This window comes from Semicossyphus pulcher, unplaced genomic scaffold (assembly GCF_022749685.1).
Source record: "Semicossyphus pulcher isolate SPU_LCO1_2020_fin unplaced genomic scaffold, fSemPul1.0.p SCAF_6, whole genome shotgun sequence".
Lineage (NCBI taxonomy): Eukaryota > Metazoa > Chordata > Actinopteri > Labriformes > Labridae > Semicossyphus > Semicossyphus pulcher.
The window spans coordinates 1,930,309-1,947,452 of NW_027211737.1; the positions used below are offsets into that span (position 1 = coordinate 1,930,309).

At 39.6% G+C, this 17,144-nt stretch overlaps 1 protein-coding gene across 2 annotated transcripts in view; it reads right to left on the reverse strand.

Moving 5' to 3' along the window:
• Window positions 1-887: 887 nt before the first annotated feature.
• loxl2b (lysyl oxidase-like 2b) overlaps window positions 888-17,144 on the reverse strand; it is a 68,778-nt gene continuing 52,521 nt past the window's right edge. For both annotated transcript variants that reach the window (XM_069682604.1, XM_069682603.1), the window contains 6 exons: window positions 8,638-8,803; window positions 7,871-8,111; window positions 7,089-7,204; window positions 6,590-6,726; window positions 6,357-6,468; window positions 888-3,821 (listed from right to left, as the gene is read on the reverse strand). In XM_069682604.1, coding sequence (XP_069538705.1) covers window positions 3,751-3,821; window positions 6,357-6,468; window positions 6,590-6,726; window positions 7,089-7,204; window positions 7,871-8,111; window positions 8,638-8,803 — 843 coding nt within the window. In that variant the 3' untranslated portion in view covers window positions 888-3,750. The remainder of the gene's footprint in view (window positions 3,822-6,356; window positions 6,469-6,589; window positions 6,727-7,088; window positions 7,205-7,870; window positions 8,112-8,637; window positions 8,804-17,144) is intronic.

Consider the following 17,144-nt stretch of genomic DNA (forward strand, 5'->3'; position numbering starts at 1 on the left):
ATTTGACGTTAATTCAAATCTTATTAAATGTAAATAAGAATAACTTTGATCTTACTTTAATTTGTAACTTGTGTTCCCTGTTTCATGGGAGGTAACATTTCTGTTGCCACCTGTGCCCATGGCCTGTTCTCCTCGTCTGCTTTGTAGCCAAGATAAGGTTGAGTACACGTTGCATTCACATTTTTTGGATCATTATGACTACAACATACACCTTATCCTAGTGCATTGCATTCTGCCATAAATGTAAATATGAAAGCACTTATGTACACATAAGAGAGAGTTTCAGTAAAGAAGAACACTAATAAAGACATGACAAATTGCTAGCTTTTAAAATAATAATTCCTACATCTTATTTAAAAATTACTATGGGAGGTCAATGTTTATTTACAACCACCTCATGACCCCTATATGATTTTTCTGCTATCTCGAGGAAGTCAACACAGGGAATGGTTAAAAATCCCATCTTCTGTATTGTAAATGCTGCTACAGATTAAATGATTGTTTCTCCTACCTCGGTATGGCAAAAAGGGAAACGTTCTTGGAATTACACTACAATAAGAATGAGCATCTTTTAGCACAAAGGCTGTGTTTCAAAGACTCCAGCTGATAGCTGTGAAGTGAGCTGAAGTGCATTTTATTCATTACCTATGTAGTTATTTTAGTTCGTGTTATCTGTATAATTTTCAGTGTCAAATGTTGAATTAACTGCAGTTTTTATATCATTTCCTACACATATATTTTAGGGAAATATGTCAGACATTTGATGTAAACATATCAAATGTCAACATCAAATAAAATATCAGCTATTAGCAAATGTGAACTACAGTTCTTGTAAACCAAAGTACAATAATGACAACACTTAACAGAAAAGATTTGGTTGCTCCGTTACTCAGACCTTTATTTAAGCTTAAAACACAGAGCACATTGGTTTTTTTGTCAGTTCAAGTATACTGTTAGTATACATAATAGCTTTTCAACATGTACTAAACCCTCAGAAAACAGAGGACCAGTTTGATAGCACCATTATAAACAGTAAAATAAAAAAGGATTCACATACAGATAATTGTATTTTTTAAAATAGTAAAACTGTAAGAAAAACTTTAATAACAGTAAGTTGTTCATGTGTTTTGTTTATCTTTTGAAAACTATAGGAGTAGAAGACATCCTACGTGCAACTCTGTCTGTCTAAACAGGGAAATTGCTTTTAAATGTGCTCCCTCAATTAAGAAAGCATGGTATCTGTGCCTCAACCAGAGGGATATCGGGGGGCGGGGCGGCGGCATTGGTCGGTTAGAGAGTTTAGTGCATTTTTATGATTCCGAGTGAAAAACTCTATGGAAGACATCAGAAATGCTGAGCTAACAGCAGAACAGACACCCAAAGCAAACATCCTTTTTTTCTCCAAGATAATTTTTTTGGCCCATATTGCCTTTATTTACAAGACAGCTGAAGAGAGACAGGAAATATTGGGAGAAATGGTTGGGTGATGACATGCAGCAAAGAGCCAAGGACGGGAGTTGAACCTGCAGCCGCTGTGTTGAAGACTATAGTCATTGTACATGGGGCACCTGCTCTACCCACTGAGCTAAACCCAAAACAAACAGGCAAAGAAAATGCTCCGATAACTGGTAACTGTATCTGACAAGCCAAGCCAGACAGCAATTTGATGGCAGTTGTGTTGGTATGTTTTTGAGCTGTAGAATGAGCCACAGCTGACCAGCTAATAAGATAATTCTTCATTGATCCCCAGAGGTGAAAAAATAGGTATTTGCCCTGCAAACTACCCTGTTAAATCTAGAATAGAATATAGAATAATTATTTTTCACTTCAAAGCATTAATAGCCAGGCACCACAATATCTTATATGGAACTCATAGTTCCTTTTTTCCACAGTAGAACATTGTGCTTGCAGAATACAGGTTTACTTGAAGTACCTATTGTCTCAAAGAAGTATGGAAGGCAGAGGTTTTAATCATCAGGCTCCTCTCCTGTGGAAACTAGTTTGGGTCTGGTAGGCAGAAACCCTTCTATTTTTTTCAGAGTAAGCTTAAACTTTTGAAAGAGCTCATAGTCAGGGCTGTTAAGGCTTGCCTCTGACCAGACCCTGGTTAGGCTGCCATAGGCTTAGCTTGTCGGAGGACTTAATGCACGTAGCTCCCCTCTCCCTCTCTATCTGTACACATTCATGTCTCATAAACCTTTATTTTAACTTTATGTTTTCTCCAGAGTTTGTGCTTTCTCATCTTGCAAGTTCCTGTGGATAGTTGTTGTGAACCTCTCTCTCTCTCTATGGCAGATGGCCATTGACCTAAAGTCTGGCTATGCTCAAGGTTTCTGCTTGTTGAGTCTATGTAATTATTATAAAGAGTACAATAAAAAGTCTGCTCCACCCTGTTCACAATTTTACACCAAATAATTAAGTAAAATCAGATTAGTGAAGAAAGGAAAAATGCTCTCTGAGCTAACAAGGTTGTTATTGGTCAGTTTTCAAACTCTTCCTTGCCAGAAAATCAATTTATATTTTCAAAAGTTTGACACTGCTGGAGTAGGTAATATTCCCATACATGAGGTAAATAAAGGTCAGTGGTGAATTATAGCAAACAAAGTTATGATAACCTTCTTCATTTGAACCCTAGCTCTCCATTCCTTCAGAGGTCAGCACTGCCATGACATAAATTCACAGGTCAAACTTTATCTTTGCCCCCATAAGTGAATCCACTTATCAACCAAAATTGCCTTCTTGGAAGTATCCAGTGAAATCATTTGAAGTTGCATAAACGTTCTCCATATACTGAGACATTGGCAACAACATGATGAGTCTTGCCCAAAAACTAAAAATACTAGAACATTTAAAGTATGGGAGCTGAAAATGAGTTTGAAAAACAGTTTGAAAAAGCTGTCGGACCTTTACCAAATTGAAAACATAACCCACATTTAGATACATATTTCTTTTTTAGCTGTTTTGTTTATTTTGCCCAGCTTAAAGCTATATAACAGTGCTGGTTGAAACTAAAACCTCTTTGATAATACACATTATAGGTAAATCTGTAAGCAGAAATGAACTCAAATAACATAAGATTCTCCACCAATTAATATTGCTTTTAACTCACTTTAAAACAAACTCCTACATAGGATTTTAGTGCAACTCGTATTTAAAATATACTAAATTCAAACGCACAGCAAAACCTAAAGTCATGTCTATGTACTTTCAAGAACAATCACAACGAAGGTAGTCTCCAGTTATGTATCATTACTGTTGGGCACCTTAAAGCGCTTGATGGAATACTCTGATGACTGAAAGATGCAATCAGCTCTTTAAGGATTTCTTTGTGCCACACCTTGATGTGTATGAACTCCTCCATGAGGATTTGATACTTGTGGCTTTAGCTTAAATAACTGACATGCAAAAGACATGCTCAGTTTGCCTGAGTAACTGATCCTTACTGTAAGTGGACTTCAGTGTGTAATAGCTCTAACAAACTATTTGAAAGTGGAGGAATGCTACATCTATTACCAAACCAAGCCAGGGAGGTCAGGAGTGTTGTTATGGCTGTAACTGCCTCTGTTTGTACAGGAAGTGGAGTTCAAATATTCTTTCTCCTGGCGGGAAAAGGAGGGTGGAGGGTCAAAATAAGCAGCTGGATATATTAGGAGGGGATAATGCAAAGATGGTTTGACCAGGGCATAGATGAGAGTTGGTGGGCTTCAGGTGGGGCGCCTGGTCACTCCATTCCTCTAGGTCGCTTTGTCTTTACCTGTGGGCCACCTGGTTGTTGACAAGGCCTGGGAACATCTGTTCAGTTTCACTGCTTAATGAGCCACCTAGCAGATACAGACAGAATTACTATGTACAGCCATCCTTGATTTACACCTAATACCAACAGTTTTAATCCACCGATGCAGGACTTCTGCCCTAAGGTATCTGACTCATCATCATCAAGTAGCATAAAAAAGACCAAGAAAGTACATATTATATTGTCTTGTATGATCATAATATAAATATCTAAACATAGAAGAATTAACTGAACAATACAATGGAATAATGGAAACAATACTTTATATAAAATAATCCTTACACTCGTTTTTCCAGAGCTTTCATCCACATTTCAAAGTCTTCATCACAGCATTAAGTCTTTACTAAAGTTTTCAAATGACCTCCTGTTATATATATATGTGATATGAATTGAAGTGACTCCATGATTTTAATGTGTTAATGAACTTTCACTGTATAATAATCAAGAAATAAGCATTACACTACCTGACAGTTCAACTACCTGTAAGACAGTATGCAGCCTCTAAAGTTAAAGTCATCACAACATGCTTCTCTGTATGCTGTAATGGCACTGTAACAGCACATGAACACCTTGAATCACTGTGTCTGCACATTAATAACCTATACACTGTAATTATACATGTACAACTGTGAAGACTGTATGGTACATTAACAACTCTACCTCCCTGTAATGTTTGTTTATATTTAAGATATATGTTAGTTTTATATTTTATATTTACTCAAGTAGGTTTACTTTTCAGATATGTTTATATTTAGATATATTCCTTTCTTTCTTCTATTAATTATTTTTACTGTGTATTGATTTTGTCCTGTGCTGTAGTCGCTTTGATAACCTTTTTGAAACTTTATTAACAATATTAAACAACATTAACAAACATTTGTAAATAAATCAAAATCATCTAAACTATTTTATTGGAGGTAAAAGTTGGTGCCGCCAAATATGGGGTCATAACTCCTTACTGTATGGGAAAACTGTGCACACAACGACATTAAGTATGAAAGCTGAATCTGAAGCAAGAAATTCTTTGAACTGTTTGTGCCTAGATGGTATCTTTTCATTGGTGGATATCTTGCAATTTTTTTTAGCATTGTTGATTATGTGAACCCAAGAAAAAGGAACAACAACAAATGGGTAAAACACAGGATCTTTAATCCAAAACTCCCCGTTGCTCATTGTTTTAGCTAAAAGCTAACCAAAATGCAGTTTAGGCACCAAAACTCACTGGTTAATTTCAAGGTTCGAATTAGCTCCCCTGAAGAGGGCATGCTAGACTCTAGAGGAGCTCATGCCCTCTAGAGCCTTTTTTTAGACATATAGGTTTGTGTCTGAAAAGTTTGTGTCTCAGGTTTTACATTTTAATTTCACTCATTTATACGTTTCAAAAAACAGCTGATCGGGATAGGTAAAAAAAAAGAGAAAGTAGTCTAAAAAAAACATGACATTTCTGAGAAAACTATCAAATGTGTGACAAAAACTCTCAAATATATAAGAAATAAATTGTGTATGTTTTTTTACTTCTGAATAGGCAAAATTCACAGCAATTTCTCTTCAAAGGATGTCCTGACGCTTATTGTAACATGATAGTCTTAAAAAGTCTCTTTAAAAGCCAAGGCACAGAATAAGCGATTGTTTCCAACAGGCTTCCAGACAGGCTTTCAGACAGGCTTCCAGACAAAGAACTTCTCATGACTTGAAAATCTGGTCATGTATTGACCGAGCTCAAAAGACTCAAAACTGTGCTTTAAATTAACTTCCCAAAGTAAGGAAATTAAAATTCTTCCCAAAAAACTTTTTTAAACTTCAGCTGCTGGACATTTATAGGCTACATGACAGAGCAGAGCGAGTGACCAGAAATCTTGCAGCGTAAATAGGCTGCCAAATTGGGAGGAAGTGATTGGAGAATGATGCAATCAAGAGTGATGTCCGTGCAGCTCGAGTTGCCTGCTTGAACTAAGTGGCAGGCGTTGCTCCATTTTTGGCAATAATTTTACCCTGTCTTCATTTTCTCAGTAGTGTTCATTTCTTAGCAATGTCAGCTATAAAAGTAACAGTGTAGTTCCATTAATCAAGAATCATTCTTTTAAAATAAACTTGGGTTGGCTATTCATTTTAAACGCAATTTTGGTTACATTTGTCTAAATTCTCTTTACATCCCCACAGCAATTAAATCAAATGCTCTGGTGATGAATGTATGGGATCTGTATTAAGTCTGTACAATAGTTTAGGGAGAAATAGGGTTGGAAATAATGTGTTGATCTTCTCTCCCACATGCCTTCTCGTGGACTTTTGCGTGATTGTGATTGTTTTGGTTGGATTCTCTCAAAAGCTAGCTTACTCTTCCTGGCTCATCCAAAGTTGCCTTACCAGCTTTATTTTTCTTACAACTTATCAAAATCTTAAGATAGACCATCAATGTTTTGCACCGGCACATTTACAAAAAATAGTTTTGTTTGAAGTGGCATAAAGTGTAACAGAATAATGAGCCTTAACTCTTCAGCTGTTATTCAAATTAAAAGGACAGTAGATGTGAAAGGTATGCCTCCAAATAATTGGGAGTTCTTACCATTATGGCAGCTGTACATCCATACACGATGGCCATCATATCGACATCTGCATTTTAGGATGTTATTGGTGTAGTCTGACTCAGGCACTTCATAGTTTGGATTAATTATTATCTGTGGCAGGGACAAAATAAAAACGTTAGGCATACATTAAAAAACAACACAGTCTGGCAGTTTGTAGTTATTACTTTCTTCATTCAAAAGAAAATGATAGACCCATCAAGGGACACATAACCTGAAAAATATAATCTCCGGGTTTTATTTCAGTTATGTCAATCCACTGGCAGTCAATGTCATGCCTGTAGGTATCCCAGCAGCCCACAGTGATACCCTGCTCTCCAAAGTTGGCACATTCATACCTCTTTTCAATACCTGGAAGAAAACAAATTAAAATGAGAAATCTTGGAGATAAAGTCTTTTAACCATTCATAAACACTAATGAATGAGTCAACACTGCTGACTCGGTCAACAGTTTGCAAATGCATATGTATATGTATGTGTTAATACCACAACAATCCGCTGAAAGATGCCTAAAAGCTCCTCAGATCTCAGGTAAACTGCAAACTCAGATGATACATTTTCGTGGGTTCATCACTACAAGTTACCACTTCCACATTAAACATATAGGCAGCGTTAGTAGCTCATTTCTGACTGTGAAAGATGACATTTCTGTCACTTTTCCGAGAAGCAAAAGTTTATTCTCATCTTGAAGGAGGACACTGTTCAGGTTTCACCTTCATCACACTCTGAGTCCTCCAAGCAAAAACTGGCTTTGTGTCCTTCTGCCACTTTTGTTCCATTGAGGCTGAACAGGTCATAGAGCGTAAACACCTCCATGCTGTGATAATGCCTACACACACACACACACACACACACACACACACAGACACACAGAAAGTAGTTTTAAAACCTAGTCAGGATACAGCACAAAAGTTCAAAAGATCACTCTACAATAGCTCAAGTCTCTGCTAAGCAAATGCGCTAATGAAAGAAAATTACAAATTGGCAGCTGTAATCCACAACATTACTTTTAAATAGCAGCAACTAGCTGATACACTTATGCAAAGGTGGGCTAATGAATGGAAGCTAGTAGCTGTGTAAAGCTGCCAAAAGTTAACTGTTCCCCACATTCAACACAGGAACCACAAACATGTGGGACTTTTTGTAGCACTATAGACTGTGTTTTGAAAGCTTAAGCTTGTAGAATCAATTACAGGGCAGCCGAACTTATGGAAATGAAAAATGCTGCAGAAACTAGACATGATGTAGACTGAGTTATCGCTTTTTCCATCAATAAGTATATCCTTTCATTTTAAATGTTATCGAACCATTAAATGTGTCCTTCAACTATGTGTTATCATGAATTAAATAACAAAAAAATAAATAATGAATAAATAAATAAAAAACAATGTGTCACCTCAATAAGCTCACACTTCAAAATCTTTGAAGGTTATCTATAAACAAAATGACTGTTTGTGATTTCTAGAATCAGAGTTATGTCTTCTGTGACACTTACCTGTGACAGTCGTGCCACACCCAGGAGTGTCTGCCAGCTTTAGGGCGGAAGTCAGACTGGCCATTGTTGTGGATCTGAGATGAAAAGCGCAGTAGGCGGCGGTAGGAGTTAGCTGGCACCTGGCTGGAGGTGGAGGACAGACAATTTTCCTCGTATGCACACTGCAGCATGAACATGGGCCTGTCCTCCATGTAGGTGGTCTGCTCCACCACCTGCGGGTTCAACACCAGGTCAGGAGCCGCTGTGGACAGGTCGATCAAAGCAGTGGAACCACAGGGAAGCAGACGGAGAAAAAATATATTTAGAAATGTGGAAAAACATCTCTCTCATTTGCCAAAAACACCAGAAAAGCTCTGACGCATGTCAAGTAAATGAGTGGCTTCTGTTTTAAGCTGCAAAGCCCTCTAGAGATATTGGAACTTCAGTTTAGAGAACCTTCCTCCAAGGCAAAGCTTCTCCAGAGGCAGAAAAACTATTATTATTAAAGATTTGTTGAAACAAAAGTCAGTCAAAACTTTTTTACTGTTATTTGAGAATATAATTTAAATTAAAAAATGTAATAATGAAGATTATAGTCAAAGAACAATAAAGTGTTAATATCCATTACTTTCCTTGTCAGTCACTTGAATGAAAATAGCAGGATCAGAATCTTGAAGGGGCTACAGACATATACTGGTGCAACATCACATCATCTCTGGACACATTTCCCCACAGTTACCTATCCTAAGCATTAACCATCAATAACATAAAAAATAAGGGTGCTTTACTCTCAGAGCAGGAGACTCCAGCAGCGTTGCGTCCCCCTCCTTTTGGGCAGCTGAGATAGGCTCCGTGGTGTAAGCAGTGAGAAAGAGACATCTCAGTACCAGAGCAACGAACTCCAGTCATCACCACAGCATCAGCACCCACCTCTCCTGGCCAATACCACGTCTCCTGTTTAGGCAAGGCAAGGCAAGTTTATTTATAAAGCACCAATCATGCATAGAGCAATTTAAAGAGCTTTATACAGCTAAAAACAAAAATAACACATTTAAGATACAGAATACAAAATATAGTAAAATATAACAATCGTCCAGTCAGAACAATGCAACAGTATATGTTTGGTTTTTAGAATTCCTAGAATTCTTCTGTCTTGTCAATGTTTGATCTTACCTTTTATTTAAACATTTTCTAATAGGACTGACTGAGGGGGGTGCAATGACTGACTGTGTGAAGATCACCACACTGGCCTGCCCAAGAGATCCAACCTCTGTCCACATAGGACAACTTGAGCACTTTATTGACAACCGCTACAAAGTAGTTGTTAGAATGGCTGATGCGGACAAGAATGCACCAGAGGATAAAAAAAGGAAAACCTGCTGTTCATCCACAGACACAGACAACTTGTTTATGTCCACCACCACTGCAGTGACGGAAGAGAAGAAGCCCCTGCATTCACTTAACGAGAAACTGCAAACACTGGGTTTTATATGGCAAGACATCCTGGACATTAAAGAAAGCCTGGAGTTCAATCAAAAACAAGTGGATGATCTGAGGAAGGACAACAAACACATATTTTACACACACATCATGATACACTCAACCATACACTTTTGACATTACTGATAGTACAGACATTACATGTTTGTTCTGGTTTTGTTAGTTACAGTGTTGGCCAAATAAATCTTTTGAAAAGATGACTAGTTTGTTGACTTCCTTATTTGTTGCAAGTAGGAGCCATCTTGTAACATCAAGCGTCGACAGGAAAAAACAATTATACAAACCATAAAAACTCAGAAGGAGCAACTGTGTATACCCAAAATGATATATCTACAACATTTCAAACTTTCTATAGTAACCTTTATAATAATAAATCATCCAACTTTCCACCACATATGAATTCCGCACTCATCTCAGTTCTCCTCGAACATAACAAGGATCCTACTCTCTGCTCAAACTCCCGCCCTTTATCACTCATCAACACAGACATCAAGATTATCAGTAAAGTACTAGCTGTGAGACTGGAAAAAGCCATTCATACCTTAATTCACCCCGACCAAACAGGATTCATTAAAGGTAGACACTCATCAAATAACATGCGCCGTCTATTCAACCAAATAAATATATCCACGAATCAAAAGATTAACGCATCCATCCTATCATTAGACGCAGAGAAAGTTTAAATTGTTTAAACTCATACAGAAATGCTCCATCTCTGATTACTCCATTAATTGGTCCAAATCCACCATCCTACCACTAAATCACCACCAATATAAGCCGACAAACCCCAAATTACCCTCCAAAATCCCAGCTGGTAACATCTGCTATCTAGGCATTGGTATTTCCTCCAAGCTTCCAGAGCACTTCCACCTCAACTTTACCCCCATCCTTAAATCCATTGAAGAGCAGTTAAACTGTTGGAATAATTTAAAAACTCTCCCTAGCAGGCCGAATTGCAACTATCAAAATGTCAATATTACCCAGAATCAACTACCTCCTTTAATGACTCCTGTCAAACCAACTCCTAACTGGTTCACCACACTTGATTCATTCATTACAAAATTCTACTGGAAAAACAAACAACCTAAAATCAAACTTTCTACAGAAAACCAAACAGCTTGGTGGTTTAAATGCCCCAAATTTCCTCCACTATTACTGAGCCAATCAATTACAAAACATCATGAAATGGATTCACTCAAGTCCACACCAAGACCCATGGCTAGAAATCGAACAAACAGAATGCAACGAACTCTCCATCAAAGATTTACCATTTATCTCTTTTTTTTTTTTTTTAAAGCGACTCTGAAAGCTTGGTGGAATATCAATAAGATCACCACTCACACTCTCTCACCATGTAAACTCACCCCAATATGGAACAACCCTGACTTTGTTATCAACAAACGCACCTTCTCTTTCAGCTCGTGGAAAAACCAAGCAATAACTCATTTAGAACACCTGTTTGATAACAACTCCCTATTATCACTTCATGAATTAACTCATAAGTATGATTTTATGCAAGAACATTTTCTTCAATATCCACAACTCAAAAACGCACTCAGGAAAAAAACCTGATATCATAAAAAACAACCTGCAACCACCACCATTAACAAAAGATCTATTTGCAATATCAACCTCTAGAAAACTGTCAGAATTATACGGACTGACCTCATCAACAACAGACCCCACCACATCAATCCCCACCACACACTGGGAAAAAGATCTATCGATCAATGCTGACACAACTCTCTTGAAAAAAAATTGCAATAACATCTTCGCGATGACCAACAACCCAAGATTACAACTCATTCAGTATAAGACTATACACAGAGCACACAGAACTCAAAATAGGATGCACCTAATGGGTTTCACAGACACTGATATATGCCACCAATGTCATTTAAACACCACTGACAATCACTTCCACTCAGTGTGGCTTTGCACACCAACCCAAAACTTCTGGATTAATAGAATAACTATCATCTCCCAAATCCTGGGACCCTGCCTTCCATTCACCTTCCCTCTGCCTCTTAAGACCTTACATCCATCAATCACCTAAACCTATACAAACACCATAATGCCATACTTATCACCTCGACCACTGCGAAAAAGGAAATACAGGCACAAATTAACAACATCACAATGGCTCGACTGTTGGCTGAACATCTCTCAATTGAATATATCACTGCTTTTAATAACAACCACACAACTACATTTCATGTCAGCTGGGAACCATCTCTTAAAGCTCTGAATCTGCTGGTGAACTAAATCCTCAATTCCTCACATATTTATCTATTTACTTTATATTTATATATATTTATTTTTTTACCTTAATTGTGGATTTTCTGAAACATTTTGATATGTATTATTATTATTATTATTTTTTTATTAAACTTTCATTTTTATTTTGTTTTATATGGACATATAACATTGAACAAGTGAGGACTAGGACATTACTATACAATCAGTAAAAAAAAAGTGAAACTTAAATATTATACACAACAAAGTCATTCAGACAAACAGAAAAAACTTAAGAGTCTTTGTGGTTATAGCAATCCCATTTTTCCCACAGTTTATCTCCTTTCTCCTTCTTCTCTATTTCTAAAATCTCTGAGATAAGGCGTTCCACACCTCTCCAGAAAGACTGAATTAATGGACAAGACCAGAAAACATGTACAAAGTCAGCCGACGCTGCTCCACACTCCCTCCAGCAAAAACATTGTAACCCGCTGGATTTGGATTTCTGATGAGGGGTAATAAAAAAATAATATTCTTCCAACAGAAATCTCTCCAGTAAAAAGAATTTGTAGACGAGGACTGAGTTTGCCATATTTGAAGCCACATTTCTTCAGATATAACAATATTCGCCTCTTTTTCCCAGCGCTGTCTTATATAAGATGTTGTATTCTTATTCATAAGTATAAATTCTTTGTACAGTTTACCAATTATGCCTCTGACATCTTTTGAATTATAGGCATCAATGAATAATTGTGTTACTTTTGATGGTTCTGCATATGCAGGAGCTCTCACCTCTTTATGAAAAAAGTGGCGGATCTGTAAGTAAAAATCCTCTTTCCCCAGCTTGTATGTCTGACATAAATCCCCAAAACTCTTTAACTCTCCTTTTTTAACAATTAGACAGTAAGCAGTGATTCCAAGCTTGGTCCATTGTTTAAACCTGTTGTCCATTACTGATGGGAGGAAGCGTGGATGAAACGCAGGCTGTCATGAGTTCTTATTGTTTAATTTTGTATTTAATATATTGTGTTCTTGTCTTGATTTAGTCTTGTTTAGTTATGTAATTCATTTGTGTTTCATTGTCTAGAGATTATCTCCTTGAGTTCTGCTGTCACAGTCCTGAGTTTGGTTTTTAGTGTTTCCTGTTTTATTTTGTAGTTCTTGCCCTATGTTTGTTTTGTCTTGTTTTACTTCCTGCCTTTGTGTGTTTTCCTGCCTGTTGGATTACGTGCCCTGCCCTTATTGTTTTCACCTGCTCCTTTGATTGTCTCACCTGTGCCTGATTAGTTTCACCTCCTAAGTTTATTTAGTCTTTTTGCTCCCCTGTCTCATTGCCTGTTCATAGTCGTCGATCCTGTGTCGTCCTTCCTCTGGAGTTTTGTCGTCCATCCTGTGTCGACCTTCCTCTGGAGTTTTGTCGTCTGTCCATTTCCATGCATCCTTATATTCTCTGTGATCTCAGTGTTCCTTGGATTTTTCACCTTCTGTTTTATTTGGATTACTTCTGTTGGACCTTTTACCCTTGGATTTTGTTTGCCTGCCCCCCTTGGATTTCTCATATGAGTAAGCCTTTTGTTTTGCTTTCTGCCTTTTTGTTTTGTAAAAAAGTATCTAAGTCTGCATCTGGGTCCTCACCTTTTTGGTTTTACCGCAAACCCTGACAGAATGAACAGGCCAAAGATGGACCCAGCGGACTTGGACAATTTATTTTCAAAAAGTAAATATTTTCAAAACATTTTTAGAGCTGTGAGGGGAGATTATGATTTTGAGCAGTCTCCCTGGACTGGGACTCGCTCGGCCATTTTCCCTGGCTGCCGTGGAGGCACCAGGAAAAGACGTGGCCATCGTGGCTCTTGTCTTCCTCACCCCTCTCTCCAGCCCAGAGCCCCAGAGCCTCCTCTGCCTAGCTCCCCAGAAACTCCTGCCCCTGTGTTCCGGTCGGAGGTCCTGCCGACTCCTGCTCCTGTGTCCTGGTCGGAGGCTCTGCTGACTCCTGCTCCTGTGTTCCGGTCAGCTAAAAGGCCGACTCCTGCTCCTGTGTTCCGGTCGGCTCAAAGGCCGACTCCTGCTCCCTGGGTCCAGTCGGCTCCCCGGCCGACTTCTGCTCCCCGGGTCCAGTTGGCTCCCCTGCCGACTCCTGCACCCCGGGTCCAGTTGACTCCCCGGCCGACTCCTGCTCCCCGGGTCCAGATGGCTCCTCTGCTCCCCTCCTGGCTCTCCGTCGGCGGTCCGGCTGACACCTGCACCTGGATCTGGTTCCCTGTTGTTGGTCCGGCCGACACCTGCTCCTGGTTCTCTGTCGGTGGTCCGGCCGACACCTGCTCCTGGTTCTCTGTCGGTGGTCCGGCCGACACCTGCTCCTGGTTCTCCGGCGGTGGTCCGGCCGACACCTGCCCCTGGTTCCCTGTTGGTGATCTGGCCAACACCTGCACCTGGTTCTGGTTCCCTGTCAGTGGTCCGGCTGACACCTGCTCCTGGTTCCCTGTCGGCGGCCCGGCCGACACCTGCCCGTCCTCTGGAGAGGCTCTGCCGGCCTGCTCGGCCCCCTGCCCGATCTATGTCTGTGATTTTGTTCCTCGCATACTTTGGATATTCTTCGTGCCTCCCCTGATTTCCTCATGTCCCTTGGATTACCGGTTCCTGGTTTTGTTGTAAGTTTTTTGCTCCGCCTTTTGATTTTCCTTTTTGTCTTTTGTTGGAGTTAGATTTTATTTTTGCATTTTTTGCCTTCTGTTTATTAAACCTAAGTATAAGTCTGCATCTGAGTCCTCACCTTTTTGGTTTTACCACAAACCGTGACACAGGCCAACTCAAAAGTCCAATCTCTCTGTGGAGCTGAAATCTCTTTACCACTTCTGACCATATTTCAAAGAAAAACAAACACATAGATTCTGTAGTTGGTGTACTTCAATAAAGCTGCCTGGACAGCCCAAGATTGACTGAATAGGTGGGTCCATTAATGATAGCTCCATGTCTTTCCATCTAGCCCCTAGTTTTTCCTTGCCAATGTGCCGAATTGCTTAGTGCTACTCATGGTGGATTCATGTTGGGCCTCTCTTTAAATAACTTAAAAAAGAGTCGGTCTAGACCTGCTCTTTCTGTAAAGTGTCTAGAGATAACCCTGGTTATGATTTGGCGCTATACAAATAAAATTTGATTGATTGATTGATAGCCTCGTAGGCTGGGTTACACCAACACACAAGCGGCCTTAACTGAGCCAACAGACAAAAATCCTTAAGACAAGGTAGAGCCATGCCCCCCCTCTTCCCAGGCTGCTGTAATGTTGAATATCTCACTCTTGGTCGTTTATTGTTCCAGATGAATCTTGAGAATTGAGTGTATCCCACTCCCTGAATTGTTTAACTGGGACCTCTATTGGAAGAGCTGTGAATAAGTATCTTGGGAGAACATTAATTTTAATAGTCCGAATTCTGCAGCCAAGGTCAAGAGGAAGCAATCATCATAGATTTTCTTGTTAATATGTTTATAGTTGACATTAAACATCTGTGAAAGGTCTTTTGTTAAGAAGACACCTAGGTATTTAATTTGCTGTTGCGACCAATTAAATTGATACCTGCCCATCAGTTGTCTTGAAGGGACAAAATTAAAAGTCAAAAGTTGGGTTTTTTGGACGTTTAGTCTGTAGCCAGAGTATTTCCCATACATCTCCAGAATGTTCATTAATAATGGTATGCTGGATTCAGGGTTTTGAAGTGTTAACATCACGTCATCTTTTTACAAAAAAAATTGTTTTCGACATCTCCTATGGTTATGCCCTGCAGAGCAGTCACCTCTCTAATTGCCTGGGCAAGTGGCTCGATAAAAAAATTAAAGAGCAATGGGCTCAGCGGACAGCCCTGTCTACATCCTCGCTGTAGTTTTATTCTATTTGAGAGACACCCATTAATTTTTATCCATGCTGTTGGATAACATGAAGGGCTCTCCTTATGTTGTCAAACACAACGACCTGCTAAAAATATGGCAGACCTGGAAACAGTCTTACCTCCTTAGGGAGAAGCTGGACTTAGCCCCATCATTTGAGTTGGAGATTGAAAGAGCCCACCGCGCCCTAGTCTCGCAACCTCCCAAGGACGCCCCACCGAGATCCATTGTGATAAAGTTACAAAGTTTCCGGAGTAAAGAAGAACTCATCAAGATAGCCTTGCAGAAAAAGGGCTTCATGTACGAGGGGAGGAAGGTGTTTTTAGACCACGACTACGCGCCGGAGATTTTAAGAAAACGCAAAGAATACACGGAGGCGAAAAGGGTGCTAAGAGATAAGAATATACGCTTCCAGACGCCTTTTCCAGCGAAACTCCTGGTCTTTTACGAGGGAGAGACACACATCTACAACACAGTGGAGGAGGCGACGAGGGACATGGTGGCCTGGGGGCTCCAGGTGGAGGTCGTGAAACCGGCGGAGAACTGGACAGAGCAGATCAATCGGCTAATGTGGACAACGAGCCATGCGAAGAATGGAAACGGGACAACGGAGACACGGCAGGGGTACAGACAGAGATTGCAAGCCTTCAGGAGGGACCGGGACACCTGATGACACACAATACTCTAAGGTGAAATAAGACTGTTTCCAGGAAACATCCTAAGCCTATAAGGAAAACTGAGGTAAGAAAGGTGTGACTTTATTTTGTTAAGACTGCTGCGTTTTATACAGGTTTTGGTTGAAATGCTTGTATCCTCACAAGCTAAGGGCGTCGGGGCAGCACTTAAAGCTGTTGTGGACTTATGAACGATGCTGATTTTATCAGGGCCCCCTGCCCCTCGGGAGCAGAGGATATCCCTCAGAGCGGACTGAACATCAGAGCTCAGAGAAGGTCAATAATCAGACCTCAACTAAGGAAGTTCGTTTAGTATCTCGCTACAAGGTATTTATGTTAAACTTTTGTTATATGTTGTTTATTGTTCATTATTGTTTCTGTAGCAAAAGGGGTAAATATGAAAGGGAGGAGAGAACAGAGAAAAATGACAACATCCAAAAACTGCATTAAAGTAGCCTCATATAATGTAAATGGTGTACTCAACCCAACCAAAAGGAGCAAGATAATAAGTAAGATGAAAAAAGAAGGAGTCGAGGTGATATTATTACAGGAGACCCGTATAACAGAAAAGGAACATGCAAAGGTTAAGAGGAATGGTTACGGTCAGATACCTTCTGCCTCCTACAAATCAGGACACCGGAGAGGGGTGGCTATCTTAATTTCGGGGAAGATTTCATTTGAAAAAATATCTGTGACAGGGGACAAAGAGGGGACGTTTATCATGGTTAAGGGGAAATTAGAGGGAGAGGTGGTAACTTTCCTCAACATCTATGCTCCACCAGGCTCAGATTGGAGATTTTATAGACAGATGTTTGACCTGATGACATTGGTGGCAGGGGGTATTTTGATTGTTGGAGGGGATTTGAAGGCTTAACCCACAGCTAGATTCCTCAGCGGGTGGAATACAAAAAAGTGCAATTAGTTAAAAAATAAAGGGTCTGATGTCTGAACTGGGAATTGTAGATGTAAGGAGGGATCTGAATCCCACAAGTAAGGATTATACT